The sequence below is a fragment of the Canis lupus genome, chromosome 8, assembly GCF_011100685.1.
Source record: "Canis lupus familiaris isolate Mischka breed German Shepherd chromosome 8, alternate assembly UU_Cfam_GSD_1.0, whole genome shotgun sequence".
Lineage (NCBI taxonomy): Eukaryota > Metazoa > Chordata > Mammalia > Carnivora > Canidae > Canis > Canis lupus.
The window spans coordinates 65,378,437-65,399,135 of NC_049229.1; the positions used below are offsets into that span (position 1 = coordinate 65,378,437).

At 37.7% G+C, this 20,699-nt stretch overlaps 1 protein-coding gene across 6 annotated transcripts in view; it reads right to left on the reverse strand.

Annotated features, from left to right (window-relative positions):
- ATG2B (autophagy related 2B) overlaps positions 1-20,699 on the reverse strand; it is a 70,864-nt gene that overhangs the window by 9,017 nt on the left and 41,148 nt on the right. For 3 of the 6 annotated variants that reach the window (XM_038545658.1, XM_038545657.1, XM_038545662.1), the window contains exons 22-38: positions 20,478-20,677; positions 20,230-20,310; positions 18,834-18,940; positions 18,584-18,676; positions 17,797-17,867; positions 17,339-17,415; positions 16,864-17,091; positions 15,259-15,400; positions 13,226-13,428; positions 11,948-12,174; positions 10,478-10,586; positions 9,129-9,323; positions 8,353-8,454; positions 3,861-3,939; positions 3,338-3,545; positions 842-911; positions 425-507 (exon numbers count right to left, since the gene is read on the reverse strand). In XM_038545658.1, the coding sequence (XP_038401586.1) occupies positions 425-507; positions 842-911; positions 3,338-3,545; positions 3,861-3,939; positions 8,353-8,454; positions 9,129-9,323; positions 10,478-10,586; positions 11,948-12,174; positions 13,226-13,428; positions 15,259-15,400; positions 16,864-17,091; positions 17,339-17,415; positions 17,797-17,867; positions 18,584-18,676; positions 18,834-18,940; positions 20,230-20,310; positions 20,478-20,677 (2,275 nt within the window). The remainder of the gene's footprint in view (positions 1-424; positions 508-841; positions 912-3,337; positions 3,546-3,860; positions 3,940-8,352; positions 8,455-9,128; positions 9,324-10,477; positions 10,587-11,947; positions 12,175-13,225; positions 13,429-15,258; positions 15,401-16,863; positions 17,092-17,338; positions 17,416-17,796; positions 17,868-18,583; positions 18,677-18,833; positions 18,941-20,229; positions 20,311-20,477; positions 20,678-20,699) is intronic. The other 3 variants (XM_038545659.1, XM_038545661.1, XM_038545660.1) reach the window with 3 other exon arrangements.

The following is a 20,699-nucleotide window of genomic DNA, read 5'->3' on the forward strand; positions in this document are numbered from 1 at the left end:
ATTCTCTGTCTCCCTTCCTCCCCCCTCCGCTCTTCCCCACACTTACATGTACGCACGTGTGCACGCTCACTCTCTCAAAACAATAAAACCCTTAAAGCTCTAGCACAGGATTAACTCAATGTCTACAAATTGCTACATGGTTCTCAGCTATTAACAGTCATTATATTGTGAACTTCCAGCCTTTTCACTAAATGAATGAATTTTTATGACTCGGGAAATTATTAAAAAATAACTATAGCTATTTTTGAAAAATACTCTGTTATTAGTAGCTCCTAATCAGTAAGCCTCCTCTGAAAACGAGCTCTCTGCACACAATAATGTAAAATAATGATTTATGTTTGCTAAGAAAAATCAATGTTTGATGTGTTGTAAACTAATTGCAGTCACTATACCGTAAAGCCTTATAGGATTTAAACTGACCTACCCATGCCGGTAGAAAAGCCTCTTTAGCTTCAGTTCTGAACAGTTTAACTGGGCCAGACCAATCAGAATCCCAGCTAGTGTACCCTTAAAAATTTTAAAAAGCCAGATTAATGTGTAATTAAGAGCTAACATTTAAAATAGTTATTTGGGCAAGTCAAAGTAATATTCATTCACTAATGCAGCTAAAACAAAATATTTACAGCAAAAAAAAATACATAATAATATATATAACCCAATTTATACTAAATTTTACTCACAGGTTAAAGTAAATTATGTTTACTTTAGAAAGAGTTAAATTTTAAAATCTTGCATGTCATTTCAAACATATAAACCGTGAGAGAAAAGTTTAAAAATTAACTCCATTAGAGAAAACAAGGGAGATAATCTTATAGAGTATATTTATATAAAGTTTCCAAACCTGATCCATTGATACGTGTTTGCCATGATAATCAAGTCGAATAGGTACTTCTGATGTGAATCTAAATTCTCTGAAGATAAAAAAAAAAAGGAGGAGAGTTATTTATATTCAAAAGTACTAATAGTTGAGATTAGATATAATTTGTTCAAATGGATAATAAAAACAAAGCCACAAGATTAATAATGTGAAGATCTCAAAGCCTAAATAAAGGGCAATGTCTTTTAGCTCTACTTTTTTCTTAAAGTAATATTACTAAACTAATGTTAATCATCTTATACGTTGTATTTATTTTATTTAAATCTTCACAAAAAGCATCTAGCTTACTAGATGTTTACCCTTGAAGAATTTATTCTGGCAGATATTCTCAATTTATATGGAGAAATAATAAAAGCAACCTTCAAGATTAAACCAAATAATATAATCATTACCAAGAAGTTTAAAAAAAAAAGGGGGGGGGGGATTTATTTCAGCTCCATCACGAAGCAGAAAGTGCTAGAAAAGCCAGCCACAAATCTCAGTTTTACCAGGTATATGTGGTGTACCATGAGAAAGAACTTAAACTCTGAGCCTACCACACATCTTAGTAAATCTTTAATGTGCCACCTATGTTGGTAAATTTTAGTGAGCATTCTTGAAATTAATGTTTGACACACAAACATTGGGAATTCTGTGAGAATGAAATCATAATTATATACCAATGGTATACAACAAACAAAAGGAGCTGGCTTCCCAAAACTGGACTGTTAAATTAGACTCAAAACACAGTTTTTCTACAGAATTAATGTCTGCATTTATATCCTAAGCCATTCCACAGAAGTCTAATTTAGCCCACAGTGAAATGGAAATGCTGTATTTAAACATTAGTTACTAAAGAAGCCTGAGACCCCAGGTAATTCATCTTCCAAAAACCCATCTCCATTTGGTTCTCTGGGCATTTTGGTTCTCTTCCTTTCTTATTCTTTGTTTTCTTCATGGTACATAATATGACAGATCAGATAATTATTTGTAAGCTCAATAACATAGGGATTTTTCTTGATTTTGTTCACTGTGCCAAAACCTGGCATACACAGAGTAAGAAGAGCTCAATGAATATTTGTGGAATGGTTGGACCATCACTTAGAAAATGCACTAGACTGGGGATTACGATCAATGTTTTGGTCCTGACTCGGCCACTAGCTGTGTGGTCTTGAGCAAGTCAACTTATTTCTCTGGACATTAAAGTTCCTTGTCTGTGAAGTGAGTAATCTGGATTATACCACTGACTGCCACTCCTGCATCCTAGGACTTCTAGGAGCTTTCGAGAGTAGAAACAGAAATCCATAAGCTATTTTAGATAGTCTAATGGAAAAAAAAAAAAAAACCACAACATTTACCTAAGACTACACAAACTGACAAAAAAGTGTCAAATTTATTTGTTTTCAGGCCACAACTGTTAACAATTCAATTTCCTTTGGACTGGTTATCCAGTGTTCACAAAAAACAAAGAGTTCAGGTGTGATTAATATAAAATGAGAATTCAAATTCCTACTTCTGATACACAATTTTTTGGTAGCAAAAAACTTTTAAAGATCAATGTGGGAAAATAATAAAAGAGATTCTTCTTTCCTGGTAAAAGGTTTAGAACTGCCAGAGACCCTCTATCCCAGGATCTTTCCAATTCTCATAGTTCTTTTTTTCTCTTTTCTACAGTATACAAGATATATAAAACATGAAAGCACTTTAAATAGTTAAATTGTGCTTTGGGCCATATCTAATGTCTAACCTAAAGTCGGCTTGAAAAGACAGAATGTGAGGCCCATGGATATCAGCGAGAGTACAGGAAATGAGGGGAAGTAACTAACTGCCCCTCACAATACTGGTGGCATGGGTCTTCCTCCTTACTCCTTCCGACAGAGCCAAGACTCCAAGCCCCCCATGAAAGGCCAGGAAAGAATGAAGACGGGAAACATGAATGGGTCTGGGAATGAGAATAAATGCCAGCATGCAAGCAGCTAGCTGAGTTGTAGGGCAATAGTGAGAGCACACAGCACCAGCACAGCAGACCTGTCTCTCCTAAGAGTGCCCACTGAGCCAGAGACTGAAGGGTCAGGAAAGAACAGTGATGGGGAAAAACAGATGGAAAACCAGACAGAAAATTCCCACACGGGAGAAGGGGAGCACAGGGAAGCCCAGGTGTGTAAAGGAAAAGAGGAAAGGACATCAGGAGGTACAAATAAGCTGTAACAGAAACTGGGAAGAGGGACAGGAGGGAAAATGAAGCAGCTAGAGGAAAAGAATATTTCTGCTCCAGAATCAAGAGAAAGGACTCCTGAACCAGGGTTACTATGTGCATGAAGGGGTGCATGATGCATGGAGCCCACACGTAGATACCAGTTACTGTTTGACAGCACAAAGAAAACCTGTTGTAACCTCATGATTAGTGGTACATGAACACATTCAATAACCAACTACAAAGCTCTAAAATACTTCATTTGTTATCAAAATCAAGTGACTTACCTAAAAAACACGGGCTGATCACTAAATGATGTTTCTTCAGCTGAGAAGTCCTTCTCTTCTTCCCCATTAACCACTTCCGCTGAATTGGCACTATCATCTTGGGAAGGCTGCTTTGGCCCAGGGAAAGACAGAACTAGATTTGGCTCTTTGGAGGCGCTTAAGTGCCTTGGCAAACTGCAGGTAACATCAGCTCCAGGAGACTTTTTAACTGAAAAAGTAATATGCACATTTGAAAAATGAGGAACCCTTCTACAGAGCAACCATTTAAAATTAATGTGGATTTAACTTGTTTTGCTACATTTCATTTAATAAACATAATTACTGCTACAGAGAAAATTGACTTCTGCCTTTTAAATTATTACTCTGACATAAACTGCATTTGTAAAATATTAAAAAAATAAATACAAAACATTTATATAAATGAAAATAAAGACTGTAAGTACACTCTCAAAAAGGTCTCATAACAATCAAAATCAATCCAAGTACTTGTTACAGACTTTATCAAACTATACACATTTAATACCTTCTGGATCTGGAGCCATTAGAAGCTCTACTTCCGTAGAAAGACTTGTGAAGAAATCCTTCAGGAAGAACAAGGCATCCTAAAATGAAAAGATGTAATTATAAGCAAAAGGCGGAGGTGGAGAGGGGAGACATCTATTTCTAAAACTAAAAAGTATCTTAAGGTCCCATATTTTACTCATTATTCATCCAGCACTATAATTTGCTAGTTCTTACTCTGTGTGAGGCACTGTTCCTAGTCCCATCGCTCGCTCACTCACACACACACACACACACACACACACACACACACTTCCTTGTTAATTCTCACAACTCTGAGAAAATTATAGATGTGAAATTAAGACACAGAGAAATTAAAAATTACATAGCTATTTCTAAATCAAAGTACACTTCAGTTTTCTTAGAAATACAATGTTCTTATTCTTCAACATCACTTCTCACTTGAACTGGTAGTGGTGATATTACCAACACAAGTAATAGCAGCTGGCAGACTAGATACTTCTGTGTACCCTGCAAGATCTATCTTATTTCCACCTTTACCACTGTTATATTGCGTTAATACATTTTCTTCATTGGATGTGATCTTCAAAATTAAAATCAGTAAAAATCACCCAGTGTGTGGTCTTTTGAAATTATATAAGGACAAAACTGCATGGACTTGTCTTAATGTTGTCCAAGCAAGCCACATTGTCCCAATACTAGCAGCTTTATTTTACCTACCTCATTCATACTAACAAATCCCTGTTGTAAAATACAAAAATTAAATACCTGAGCCTCTTCTTGTATTTCCCTTTCATTTAAAAAAATTCTTTAATATAAAACATTAATATTGTACCAGAATGCAGTGTGGTGGGGAATTACAGGGTCATGTTATTTCACAGTATGCCATAAGTTTGGTAATTCCAAAGGATCTGATCAACTATCAATCACATTGGTCAGAAGCATAAATGATGAAAGTCAGAAAGGTATTTCTTTAATAAATTTATTTTTTATTGGTGTTCAATTTACCAACATACAGAATAACACCCAGTGCTCATCCCGTCAAGTGCCCCCCTCAGTGCCCGTCACCCAGTCACCCCCACCCCCCGCCCACCTCCCCTTCCACCACCCCTAGTTCGTTTCCCAGAGTTAGGAGTCTTTATGTTCTGTCTCCCTTTCTGATATTTCCCACACAAGAAAGGTATTTTTCTAGCCACCATTGCATATGGGAGCCTGAGGGATGAAACTGAAAAACAAGCAAGTAGTTTCAACAGTACCAAAAATATTTTGGTTCCACAGTAAGGCAGTGAGTTTATAGAATTGCTCATTACATTATGCTTTACATTTATATATGTATATATTTTGCTATTCACATTACACACATATTACTATATAGATACATGTGTGTACATATACCTACACATTTGATATATATTTATATCAAATATTAGATGTTTACAAGGTTAATACCTAAAATGTTACTCTTTGACCACTAGATGGTGATATTTTAATGCAATAAATGCTTTGACTCTATAACTGCCTTCAAAAAAAATTTTTTTTAAACCCACAAGAAAATTCCAAGTATAAATTGCTCTTGAAAAAAAGACTATAGAAATAGTGGCTTTGTGTGTGTGTGCGCACTTTCACTACAAATGGACAAAACAACAGAAGAGGAGATACTAATCATCAGCGTTTCATTATGCTCTCAGAAGTTTTGATCTGGTATTTCTGCTAAACTCTTTACAACTCAATAAAACAATCTAATTTTAAAACTAGCAAGACACAGACACTTTACAGAAGGGTATACAATTGTCAAGCATATAAAAAGATGCTTATAGCATCACTAGTCATCAAGGAAATCCAAATTAAAACCACAATGAACACCAAATAAAAATCATTAAAATTAAAAATATCAGGTTTGGTGAGAATGTGAAGTAGCAGCAGCTCTCAAGGAGGGAATCCACAAGGGTATGACCACGGTGGGAAACTGGCAGTTTCTTACAATGCTCAAACACCTATCTACCTTATGGCCTGGAAACTGTTTATAATACTGAAAACATAGGTCCATAAAAAACTTGTATGCAAACTTCATAACAGCTTTATTTGTAACAGCCCCAAACAAGAAAACCACCCAAATGGATACACAAATTGGGGCACAGCCATACAATGAAATGTGTACTCAGCACAATGAACAGACTGAAAGAAATGAAGAGATATGCCTCAGATGATCACACAAAGATGAAGCTCCTGGCACAGGAAGCCAAATACATTTCCATTTAGCTAACCTATGGCGATAGGAAGGTCAATGGTGGCTTTAGGGGGTGTGGAGACCAACCACAATGGAGGGGGAGGGGATGACTCTGAGGGGAACAGAGGATGCTATTTCAACTGATGCAGTGGTTACTCAAGTGCGTGTACCTGTCAAGCTCAAACCTTACACCGAAAATCCTGGCACTTTATTATATGCAAATTATACCTCCATACAATCAACTTCTTAAAACTTTAAAAAATTTGGTTTATTTTTACAAACTTCAACTATAGCTATTTCTAGTTTATTTAAGGTCCTATGATAGAAGATACTAACAGTACAGTAAGACTTAAAGTGTTAAAATAATTAAAATGCCGTATTGAGGCAATCAAGTAATGATGCTAAAAAAAAAAAAAAAACCCCACAAATGTGCAAACTAGTACTGCTATGTATTCACCATCTCCAGCCACAGCCAAGCACATAACTTACCAGAACAGCTTCACATCTCTTCTCACAACCTGAATTAGGCCTTCAGTGCCTGTACAAAAATCTTAATGCAACTAACTCCACCACATTCCATAAGACCCTGCATTCCTTTAAGACTCACTTCAAGTGTCATCTCCTTCAGAAAGCCCTTCCTGATTACCCCTTATTCTTCTGAATTCCCTGCCTGGCTTTGGAGCCCCCTCTACTGGGACATACTATAGACTATAGACTATGTCTATCTTTACCACTGGTCCTCACCACAAGGTATTAAAGTAATCTGTTTTATGTCAGTATCTACCCCATACATAGATCTTTTAGGATGGGGATGTTCACTTATCTTTGTATCCTCAGCATCCTACTATAGGACCTGGAAAGAGGCTGGCATTCCACAAATCATTTGGGATTAACAAGCATATCTTCCCTACACTTATTTCCAGACAGTACAACACTGAAATAGATACCAGACTAGAAGAGTCAGGAAAACTGGCCTCTTCACAGTTCAGATCTCAAACTGCCCAGTTACACGACCTTCATCATCTACTTGCCCTTCCCTAGATGAAAATTGCTCCTCTGTTTCTTATTTAAATAACAAGTCAACATTATGAATCTACACCACTTAAGCAAAGAGTGCTATCCCACATATACTCTACTTTTCACACCAATATAAGGTGCAACAGGGCAATTCTGTTATTTCAAAAGCAGGCTATTTTCCATTTATTTTCGTCAGCTGTGACGTGCTTCAGTTAATAAGAACAACAGCTAACAACTTCTGATCTTTAACACTGTGCCAGGCACCAAGCTAAATATTTAATAAATGCTAGTCTCATTCGATCCTCATTTTTTTAAAAAAATGAAGCTGTATCTACTGCTATTACTTGGATTTTGTCAGTGAAGAAAGTGAGGCTTAGAGAAGTAACTTCCCCAAAGCCACCTAACTAGGGAAAGACAACAGTGGGTATAAACCCCAGTCTGACTCCCCAGCCCATATGCCTCACTGCTATAGTGCACGACGGCAGAGCATCACGTGTTCATACACCCTGAGTCAAGTCTGCATAAGAGGCACCAACTAGGTTTTAAGCAGCTGAGTCAAAGCAAAACCCAGAATAATTTGATGGAATATTTGCTAGAACATGGCAAAGTGGATTTATGCCTTTCCACAAATCTCTGTTGTGACCCGTTTAAGTACCAAATTTACTCATTTGTCATCTTGCCCAGGGCAGAAGGGCAGCCCTGGTGGCTCGGCAGTTTAGCGCCACCTTCAGCCCAGGGTGTGATCTTGGGAGACCTGGGATGGAGTTCCACGTCGGGCTCCCTGCATGGAGCCTGCTTCTCCCTCTGCCTGTGTTTTTGCCTCTCTCTCTGTGTTTCTCATGAATAAATAAATAAAATCTTAAAAAAAAAAAAATAGAGAGAGACAAGCCCTCTGATCTTTCCATCACAGATGTCAGGAAGTCATTTCCTACTCTCTGAAAATACCTGAGTACCTTCACGAGTGTGCGTACGTGAGCATGGGAAAATGGGAAGCATGTAGTGAGTGCTAGGTCACGTAGAAAATGAGAAGACCGGAGCACAACACCTACTAATGTTTACTCTCCAACAGTTCAGATCCCAAACGCCTGATGAATTGGCCCTGTTCCTTACCAGCAGAACTCTGCTTTAATTATGTAACTTTCCTAACAGTTAAGTAACAATAAACATTTTAATTCAATGAAATTACACCTCTCCTTCTGAATCTGGGACATATAAGCGTAACTTCATAGACGATGCATGCAATACAAACCTGGTCAATATTGAGGCGAAGTGGCATTAGGGATACTCTCAAGCAGCATTCCTGTGGTGACCTGCCAGACTCCGGTCGCACATGTAATGCTTTCACTGTCAGCTACAAGATAAGAAGAATATTTTTTCCCCAATGAAATTACAACCTTGTTTTCATTTAAAAAAAAAAAGAAAAGAAAAGAAACAAACAAACAAAAAATCCCAATGTTACTCTTTAGAGGAGAACTAATAGTGGAATGGTTTCCCCCCTTTTCCTTAAAAGCCTGAATCACACTTTTCTGGGTCATACACTCCTGGAAAAACCTCATGAGAGAGATGGATTCTCTTTAGTGGGAAAGATGCAAATGACAGTGCTGTACACATAGTGTCCTGGGAGCCCACAGGGCCCCTGAAGCGAACCTGTAGAGCCACCCTCCAAAGATGGCTTTCTAGGACATTTCTTCCAGCAATCCTGAATCATTCCTATTCCACTAAAATTCAGAAAGTGTTAGAAATCCGGAAAACTTCCAGCAATACTAAATATTTTGTGTAGATCACTATGGACTTCTGGTTTTCCTCATGTATCGTCAGCAATAATAATTAATGGACCCTAAAAGTGACATGTAAAATAATTTTTAAATAATAAAACATTAAGCGGCATATTTAAAAGGGATTTTCATATTAGCATGAAAAAAAAAAAACCTTCAATTTTCTCCAATCTAAATCTTCTGCAGTTAGATACAATAAACACACTTTTTGAAAAATACACAACAGAAAACATGAGGTCTTAAATCTTACCATGTTGGAATGAGCTTTTCGAGGCATTTCTTTACTACAATACAGGTACAAAAACTTATTCATTTGTGATGTTGCCAGACGATCTCGAATTTCAAGATCCTGCACAATGAACACCTGCCGGGAGACTGGGTGCTCTATGAGGCCAGAATCACACTCTGGCTTGCAAGGCGGGTAGACCTCGTGCTGAAACTTCACCTACACAGACAAAAAAACCACACACAACAATTTTTACCTTTTATTTAAATTACTTTTCCTCTTTAAAATGCAAAGTATCACCCATCATTTTCTTTGAATTCTCAGCTTCCACTCCACTTTCAGAGAACAGAACATTCCTTCATTTGTTCACTATATTGATCTACGTATGCCCCACCACACGAGGATAAGCTCAAATGACATTTCTTATTCAATCTTGGCAAAATCCCTATCCTTTTCAAGCAAAACCCTCCATAGGAATAATACACAAAATTATCATCTTGCATACCTATGAAACCACTTGAGAAAGAACCAGTGGAGGCAGGGCTCAAGTTCCAAAGGGGGGCAAGGATACAAGCAAATGCATGGAATCTTCATCACTACAATATCTCCATGTTAAGTACCCTAATATATATATGACACTTGGCACAATCCCAGATAAGCTGGAAGAATTGAATGCATATAATGTCATTGGTGACCTGAACATACTGGTCTCTAGACATTCATGAAGGATCTGATCACACAGGTCCTATCCAATAGCAGGCCCTTCCAGACATATCCCAGGGCAGTGGTTTCCCAAGTGTAGTCCTGGGAAAGGTATTATCAGAATCACCTGGGAACTCATTAAAAATGCAAATTCAGGGATCCCTGGGTGGCGCAGCGGTTTAGCGCCTGCCTTTGGCCCAGGGCGCGATCCTGGAGACCTGGGATCAAATCCCACATCGGGCTCCCGGTGCATGGAGCCTGCTTCTCTCTCTGCCTGTGTCTCTGCCTCTCTCTCTCTGTGTGTGTGACTATCATAAATAAATTAAAAAAAAAAAAATGCAAATTCATGAGCCCCACCTCAGACCTACTGATTCAGAAATTCTGGGGCCCAGCAACTTGTTTTAATAAGCCCTCAAGAGGATTCTGATGCTTGCTCAACTCTGAAAGAGACTTCTCTAGGGACAGCCTGGGAAAACAAAAATGAAACAAAACCCCTCAAACTTCTCAGAACACCTGAGAAAGAAAAAGTAAAAGTTCTACAAACCCCCTGCACTTTTCCAATCCAAAGGGCTGGGACTTATGACTCAAGACCACAAGGTTGGGGAGTAACCAAAGAACCACTATTAATGCTCTTACTTCAGTGGCTTTTTCCTTTCAAAATGCCACCTTACCTTGCTTAATTGTATTTCCATTAAAAAGTCATGGTTTCTTCCTTTTCCCCCACATACCATGTTGCGTCCATGCCTTGTGGGTGTGTGAGAAGGTGAGCTGTGAGGACTGCTATAAATGGAAAAATAAAAATAAAAAATAAGAATAAATAAACCTTTTGTTAAAGGAAATATTTAAAGAAAGGTAATGAATAACCTCAGGAAAAACAGCAAGATAAAAAGAGAAAATAAGATTATAGAACTATCAACACATGGCCACAAACTGTTTCTCTATATCAAATCTACATCTTTATGCTTTAGAGACACTGAGAACGTGAATTTTATTACTGCCATTGTGGCAATCATCTGCCTGCTAAATATTTACGACTCTGGAAAAACTAACTATGGTGTTGGCATTCATATAACAAGACATGTAAAAATGAGAACTCTTGAGAAATTCTTTAGTACATCAGAAACTTCTTACAGTCAGAGTACAAATCCTAAATATCCCAATCAATACAGAAGAGAATTGAAGTTGTAAGTTCTTAAAAATCACTTTTAAATAGAAAGTCTATACACTGTTGTGCCAGAGGTTATCATTCCCTGAAGCCTTCTCTGATCCTCCCACCCTGATAAGAATATTCACCCCACTGCACCTAGTCTCTGTAGACCTCTTCTAGACCCCCCCGAACAATGCACTCATTTAACAAGTACTTCAGGAGCATCGCCTCTTGCCTGGCAGTCTACTGGATGCAGGAGATTCAGGGCCAGGCGTGGTCCCTGCCTCTCGAGGCATACACTTCACTTCATTGCCCTCATCTGCTTACATAATGATCCTTTTGAACAGAGGGCAGATTCTGAGTCTTACTCATTTTAGTGAATGTGCCTCTAACACAAGCTCTGGCACTTGGTAAATATCCAAAATATTTTGCTGAACGGCAATCACTTAAGTCACGTTTTAGTAAATATACAAACAATGCAACGATGTTTAGAAATGAAAAGCTTTAACATTAATAGAGTAACATTTAAATTAGTTTTCTTTCTTTGTAAAGATTTTATTTATTTATTCATGAGAGAGAGGCAGAGACACAGGCAGAGGGAGAAGCAGGCTCCCCACATGTGGGACTCGATCCTAGGACCTCAGGATCACAACCTAAGCCAAAGGCAGAAGCTCAATCACTGAGCCACCAGGTTGCCCCTAAATTACATAGTTTTCAATACTACTTTGTTAAAAAGTTTTTTTTAAAGATTTTATTTGAGAGAGAGAGCGCGCATGAGCAGAGGGAGCAGCAGACTCCCTGCTGAGCAGAGAGCCCAATGCAGGGATCCATCCCAGGACCCTGAGATCATGACCTGAGCCAGAGGCAGATGCTTAACCAATGAAGCCACCCAGGGGCGCCTTAATTCTTAAAATGACAAATTCTATGTATTTCTCTATGAAAAGAATATAGTGCCGGTAAAAAAATAAATAAGCTTATGTAGAATTCAACTTACATGTAACTTTTAGCTGGAGAAGTAGGAGGGGCTGTTCCAAAATCCTTTCCTCCATAAAGATGCCAAACAAGAGAGACTTCTTTAACAACATAGCGGACGACAGGGACCGGAAAATGCAATGGGGCTTTGCTTGTATCGGTCTTCTTAACAGGCTGACTAAAGTAATTCTCTCTTATTACAATTGCATCATCAACCATTACTTTTACAATGGGCTCTTCTTCCTTATCCTAAAATAAACAGGGAACACACAGTCTTGTCTCAGAAATTACTGATTATTAATACTGCATAACTCAAAATTTCTTGATTCTGCATTCTTTCTAATATCAATATATGAATTGGGCAAGTACTGACATTAATACCACACTGCATACCCTGCATTATTCAGCATCAAATGGAATTACTGTTCTATGTAAATCACTCCACAAGGAGTCTTCATATTCTTCAATTTGGCCTTTACTATTTGATAATAAAAAGGCACAAATTTAGTGGGTGTGTATTGTTGTGGATGTGTGTCTGTGTGTATAGTTCTTTAATTCAAAATCAATACTACCTTCCAAATTGAACATACTTCAATATACTGACCAAATTACCATGTTTAACTGCTTTTATGTTTTTAATTTCCTAGGATGAAGTAAAACAAATACATTCACCAAGTTATTAGTAAGCAGTTTAATATGTGTATAGACTAAATGGTGACTCATGAAGTTCAACTCCAGCATTAATGCTTAACTATTCTAGTTGAACTGTGTATTCATTACATCTAGATCATACTTTTTAAATGTGAGCATGACTCTCACATGGCAATTACACTCATCAACCATCCATCAGTCTTCACACAAACCACGTCTTACCTTTCCCAATTCTTGGACTAGCAACTCTGGATAGCACTCCTTTCGCCATTTCCTTGCCCTAAAAGCTATCTTACTACATTCAACATCTGTAGTTTAATAATCTATGTAGAAAATTTTGCCCTCAAACTAATACATTATATGTTAACTAACTTGAATTTAAATCTAAAAAAATTTTTAAATAAATTTTTTTTTAATTTTGCAAATATAGAGCATCTTTGAGTTTTGGAGCAATGTGTCACAGAAATAAATAGTGAAGTACAGCAAACATTTGCAAAGCCTCAATAATAAGTTACAAAATGAAGTCACTGTAAAGTGCCAAGAATTATTAAAAAAAAAAAAAAATCTAGAGACTCCTTCTCAGGTACCCTTTGGTCAATTCAATTTGTAACACTACCTAAAGGCCTCAGTTGTATTATCCATTTATTACCTGACTGTTTGCTCTTGGTGCAAAAAGAATGCAAAAGTCATCATTCTCAGTAGGCACACCTGCCATTGCATCACTAATCGAGTGGGGTGTGAATGAGGTATAAGGAGGGCCAGGCTCCTGGGACACATTCCCACTCTCATCTGGAAACAGGAAGAGGTCTGAACAACAAGGCTCCTGAATTTGAGATTTTTCATCCAAAACACCTAGGTAAAAAAGAATACAACACTCAACCTGGCACATTCTGAAACATCAACAATAACACTTAACAAACATTTTAACTACATGTCAGACACAGTTTTCACCTACATCTCATTTCTTACAATAACCTTCTGACTACTAATAAAAAGAGTGATAATAAGTTTGAAGTTCTCTATGAGAACAGTAAATGACGGTCTCATAAAGTCATAGCAAGTCTCCTCTTCGTTATTTCGCACTAGAGCAGCTCAGAAATTGAGCAGCAGCTGGTTAGTGTTGACTAGAGTTTTGTTTAAACCAGAATTGCATACTGACAACTCTGTCCTGTGGGCAGAGATCTGGAAACTTCTGGAACAACACCGAGGAACAACTGGTTACATTTGGCAGAGCCTCCCCTAAAACTATAGGAAATCTCTGCTTATAGAGGGGAGGTGGCAGAAACAGTGTCCAAGTGGGTCCTTGGCCAGGGAGTGGTCCCCTACAATAAACAGACTACTCAACAGGGCGCTCGATACCCAAATAGGCCACCTGTTCTCAGGGAGCTCTTAATGTGGTTCACAAAAGACTGCACATGTGCCAAAATCTGGAATGTGAATATACATTTTTATTACATATTAGATCCACTAATTCTTTCTCCATTCGGTCATTCCAAACCACTGTAATATGGACTCGGAATGTGAAGATGAATAAAGTGACATCTTAGACTCAAGAGGCTCATAGATCAGATTTTAAATTCTTCTATGGCAGCACCTTGGAGTTACTCATCCTTTATAAGTGCCCAGTGCTGGGGGATCCCTGGGTGGCTCAGTGGTTTAGCACTTGCCTTTGGCCCAGAGTGTGATCCTGGAGTCCTGGGATCAAGTCCCACATCAGGAGCCCTGCATGAAGCCTGCTTCTCCCTCTGCCTGTCTCTCTCTCTCTTATATGAATAAACAAATAAAATCTTAAAAAAAAAAAGAAAAAAAGTGCCCAGTGCACCTGAGTTGAAGCTGCTCAGTAAATATTCATGAAATATTCTTTCCCACAGAAGTAGGTTAGCTGCTAAAAGTTCCTATTTGTTCCTGAGTTCTAATTTATGCTAAATTAGAATGAAATCAACAATTTAACCATAAATTTTGTGATACCAGGAGATAATTTTTAAAAATTAAGATTTCATAACATATAGAAATGACTTTGTTCAACCAATTAGAAAAAAAATATTTTTAGATAGATGCTTCAAAGTACTTAGATGCTTCCAGTTGGTTTTGAAGGCTCTCCCACTGGCTGGTCCCTCCCTTTGCTGGCCAATTCTTTCCAATGAGAAGGGAGTTGTTGTTCCAGTAAGAGCCAAAGCTGTAAGATAAGGCTTCTGCGCCTCTTTCAACATTCATGATCTTGCCAAGACTACCTTCTCTCCCCACTCCACATACCACTTTTTTTTTCCCACATACCACTCTTTAAAAGCCAACTCCTCTCACTTTTACTGAAATCTAATGAGACAATTCCAATAGTTGAGAACGTTACCCACTCCCAAGCACTTTCTCATGTCATTTCTCAATCATTCTAAGTAAGAGCATCAGTCTGGCTTGGTGCCAATCTGTTTTACGAAACTCTAAGCTAACAGAAAAGATAAGCTTTGTCTTTCATTTAATCTGTATCCCCCACAACACCCTGGCCAGTGGTTATTTATCTACTAGTCGCTTGATCACACAAGTGGATTGACTAATAAATATCTACCCAAACTTGGACTTGTCTTTTCTTTAATAAGTTGCTCACTGCAGATTTTATAAGCAGACAAATAACATAAGCTTCAAGTGTGGCCCCAGTGCTCCCAGGGAGGAAGACCTGGCCTGTCCTACCGTTAGCCTGGGCTTGCGTAGACGTAGCAGTCTGTTGCAGATCAACCTCTTCCATAGCGTCACTCATCAAATCACGTAACATCTGCTGGTCGGCTTCAGGAAGGACTGGACCTCGTGAGGATGAACGACCACTGGAATCTACCTACACCCAAAACACCTAATTAAAAATAACTGAAAATACTCTAAGAAGTAAACTAGTTAGCATGATTTTGTCCTAGAAACACACTACAGTTTACAGCAGAAACAGAACACAGCTGTTGTTCTACCTTCTGCCTGGAAGCTATTACATTTTAAGCTGTTAGCATCATCACCACCCCAACAACTACTGGCAAACAAATAAATGTGCCATCGTCTCAAAGCCAGGATGGTAAGCTGGGATGGTGGAGAGAAAGCACCCTAGAAGATTCAGAAGCTAAGAACACTACAGTGAGGCCTGGGGAGAGGCAGTCTTTCTCTGCAGAGTAGGAACTGCTCAAATCTGGCAGCTACACCAACCACTCCATGGCACAAAGCAGCTGGAGGTCAGAGCCTTGTGGCTTGGAATGAATAGACACCCAAAGACATCAGGGGGCATACACAACAGGGGAAATCTACTAAGTGAAGATTCATGGGGTTCAACTCCAGCACTGGTGCTTAATCATTTTAGTGAACTGTGCATTCATGAAATCCAGACCATGCTTTTTAAATGGGAGCATGACTTTAACATGGAAAGATCCAATTTGAAAGGGATAATTCAAAATAACTTTTAATAAACCGGAGAATGTTTTTTAAAAGAGAATAAACAGTAGAGAGAGGGAGTCTCATAAATCACCTTAACAGTGAGAAGACAATAGGAGCAAGAAGTCCAAACCTGAAGCAATAACACGAATGAAGTGTCAGAGCATCTAAACCAGAGACAATGCATGACCAGTCAGACCCATACTAGAGGCTCTGTTACCTCAGAGACTGAATCCTGTTCACGGAGCAGTTCATGAAAGACAATGAAGCAGCACTAACAAGTTAAAAATGCTAAGCAAACCAGACATTGCTCAATCTATACATAAGAAAGCACATGAGAGTGTAAGAAAGCACTGACCCAGAAATCAAAGTATCTGAGTTTTGTTGTTTTTGCTAATTTGGGCAAATCGCCTAATTCTCTGGGTTTTAATTTATTAATCTCTAAAACAGAAGTGATCCTCTTTAACCTATCACACAGAGCTAAAGAAAATCAGAAACGAGAAAATATACCGAAAATCGAATAGAACCATATGTAACAAAAGGTAGCATTAGTCGTCTGGTAATAATACCAACCCTTATATCTATCTTCTCAGAAGCATTTTTACATAAACGACTAGCAGAGAATAAGCTCTTGCTAAGTGTTTTCTTTCTTCCAGAGGGGAGATGAAAATAACTCAAGTCTGGAAGAAAGTACTGCATTGGCCCAGAAGACGAATGTTCCAAAACAAAGAATATCAAACAGTAGAATGGTTTTCCAAAAAGGCCCATGGAGTCACCTTTCCGGACCCTATCACTCTGAAGGTAAATAACAACTAGCTGATTTCTCAAAGTTTCTTTTCTACCTCATGACTGTCATGAGGACCTCACTGGCACACACACATCACTCACGTGGCTGCAAGGTGTCAGGGGTGAGTTAGTTCTAATGAACGACGCTGCTGGCTCTACCTTCATCTTTCGGTGAGGGGCTCCAGGCTTCATCTCTACCTTGCTCGCTGCATGTAAGTCCCCATAGCTTGCAATGTATTGAATGAGGTTCATTAACGCAGCACAAGAGTCTGAGCACGTTCGGATATGGACAATGTCACTAGAACAGTGTAGCTCGAAGCGTGGCTCAGTCTGGATGGACACAAGGGAAAAGGAATAACAGGTTTTCCAAACAAGAGATAAAAATTTCCTGTTTTGCATAGGTTTACATTAAATAAAATAGAATTTTACTTGCCACAGGAAATGTATATTTATAACTAAATCTTAAAACATTTTATCTACTTTTAACCAAAATAATTTTACAGTAAATTCAATTCTTTAGTTGCTCCTATAAACAATAGGAGTTACATAAAAATTTCCATTTATTTTAATAGCTTACTTGCTCTCCATCAGAATCAGATTTCATTGCAGTTATGGTTAATTCCAAAAGCCCCATATCCATCACACGAACGTAATCTAGAATTTTTTTAATTAACAAAATAATCTGAGTAAAGGTTCCACAAAATACTTATCCAACCAACATGTAATAAAACTAGCATCTCTTTAAAATTCATGGCAGTTAGTGGTACAAACATTTAGAATGCAACAGAAATACAGCTTCACCTTATGAAAGTCCTATAATTCCTTTTATTTAGGAACAAAATTAATCTTATATTAAATAGAGTATATGTAACTTGATGCACTTAACTAAAGTTCTAAGGACATTACAATCTCAAACTGGTATTTAATAAGATTCTTAGTTCAATGGCATTATTTCAGAGTTCAAACACTTTAAAATAGTCACATAAAAAAATAAAGAGCATTCATCCATCCCAGACTTTGTTTTTTAACTCTTACCTCTACTCAAATTAATAGTGACAGTATTACACTTGTCAGACAGATGTAAAGCAGCTTCATCCAAGATTATCCTGAGGAAACAATATAAAAACAATATCCAAAATATTAACTTTGAATACATGACATGTGACCACAACATCTTTAGTTGTATCATTCTTCTGATTTACAAGCTATGAAAGTCACTGGTGGTTTCTTACAAGTGGCATCTAACATCCCTAAAACTCATGATTTCTGAGTGCTAGAAATATTTAAATGGTGTTAAGAATGAGACTGAATTATTTCCTAAATTAATTTCAAATTTTCAGCATTTTTTAATAGATGCCCACATTCATAAATCTAAATTGTGAAAATAAAGTGTTATCAGGTAGTATGGGAAGTTTAGATTTCTGTTTTTAAAAGTAAACTATCAATCTTAATAATTCATTTCCTCCCTAAAAGTGAGAAACAGTGATAAATGGAAGAGATGAGACAAATCCATTTTTTCAAATGAAAAATTGAAAACCTGGATAAAGGGACATGACTACAAGTAAAAGAATGCTGATTTTAGCAATGCCTGGATGGCTCAGCAGTTGAGCATCTGCCTTCAGCTTAGGGTACAATCCCACAGGGAGCCTATTTCTCCCTCTGCCTGTGTCTCTGCCTCTCTGTCTCTCATAAATAATCTTTAAAAAAAAAAAAAAGAATGCTGATTTTAACAAAAGGTTGGGACTTTAGTCAAAGACTTCAGCTAAATATCAGCATGTTTAGAACAGCTGCATTTAGCAGACATTAAAGTTTACCCAGGCACCTGAGAGTAGACGAGGATTTGTCCAAGGCCACGCTACTTGAAACGCTGAAGGTTTCCACAGTGAGAAGAGATCGGATCGGCAAATAAAGAGGCCTGATATCAAAAGGAAACAAAGAATATCAGTCTGCTGCAACAACAGAAACTCCCTTAAAAGATCATTTTGAACCTTAACCCTAAAATTTGAATTATGTATTTTTTCAAAACTTAGTATATACTTCAAATAAAGCTTTATTTTGCTCCGTGAACTGACCTGTAATCAAGTGCGCAGCTCCAGAGATGAACATGAAAAGTTGTAAACGAAGTTGGAGGATTATATCCCAGAACAGGTTCATCAGCAATATTCAAGAAGTATAAAATCTATAATCACAAAAATACAAAATGCCCTGCTTTAGAAGAAAAAAAAAGTTTTGATATGATATCCCTAATACCAACATAAAACATCTCACAGAAAAAGCAACCATTTATTGACAAAATTAATGCTAAAAGAAAAAAAATCATTTTGAAGCAATTCATCTCAAAAAGTATTTGCAAAACTGGGCAGCCCCAGTGGCTCAGTGGTTTAGTGCCACCTTCAGCCCCGGACATGATCCTGGAGACCCGGGATCGAGTCCCACGCCGGGCTCCCTGCATGGAGCCTGCTTCTCCCTCTGCCTGTGTCTCTGCCTCTCTCTATGTCTCTCATTAATAAATGAATAAAATCTTTAAAAAAAAAAAGTTTTAAAAAAAAGTATTTGCAAAACTACTTTTGAAGTATTTCTGAAATGAAGAGAGAGCCCCATCTGACAATTGCAGTGTTACAGAAGTCTTAGAAAAATCCTATCTTCTCAAAGATACGATTTATATGAAAATCATTATAAATTCCTTCTACTCCATCTGCTTTTCTATGTAATCCACTTTTGGGAAAAGTTACTTTTCCTTAAACTATACCTAGCTCAGTCTAAAACCAGATCCTCTTACCAACATCCACTCTCCTCTATTTCTATCTCTATGAGGTTAGACTAAAATCTTCCCTTTACAGCAGAGCTCAGGATTTGCACCAACCATCTCTCGACCCTCACTACACAGATCTAGGTCTTCTCAGGTTTCCTAAATGCTTTTATGAAAGCTCTCTGAAAACTTTAAGGTATAAAATATTTTATTATTTTCTCAACACAAAGAAAAAGTTCCTCTAAGGAAAATAAACAAGAATCACAGTGCATTAATTTTCACTCTCAAAAGAACCAACTGCACTTCATTAATCAAAAACCAACTGCATTTCATTAATCCTTAGAAATGTCTCAAAGCATGTTACTGGCCTAGGGAATAACTCTGAAATTCTGGCACCTACAAGAGTAAGTACAAGTCAATACATCATTTATTGTTCCTCTACACCAGGGACTCAATAGAATCCCTTCCCTTAAATGACATAAAAGATAACTGTTTTGAGATGTTTAGGGTCGAAACTTAAAGGTAAAAAAAAAATCAATTTCATTCTGGAGTGGTGATAACGTTCTATTTACTAACCTAAGAGGTGGCTAGTTATACAGGAGTGTTTACTTCAATGATAATTCAATGCACACTGATTATTTACGATTTGTGACTTTACAGTATTACATATCTGTATAAAGTAAAAAGTAAAATCAATATGTACCTAACAACTCTCTTACCTGCTCGTGCCAGCTAAGCCCAGAAGGAAGTATTCTGTGCTGGAGTGTGGCTCCTTTCAACCCCACAGCAATGAGAAATTCCTATACAGAATAACACAAAAAGTTACATTGATCACCCGTATATCACTAGGTGAAAACCTGAAAAGTTTTCCTAAGAAAATAAATGTGCTGCCTTTTATGCAATCACGTTTAGCTAGTAACCAAATGAACGGCAAGTATTTAATGGTATAAAAGTGTAAAACACAAACCTTTGTATTGGACTCTGATTTATCAGAAAGTATTTTAACTGCAACAGAGAGCATATTCAAAGTGTCTCCTCCAACACCATCTGAAGAAGCTCTACTGAGGCCATCTTCTTCAGAGGAATAAATAGTAGGTTCCAACCAGTGTGGGCGGGTTGAACTAGGCAGTCGTGTTTCTGTAGGAAGAATCACTCCATCTACTACGCCTACATTGACAAGGAGGTGACA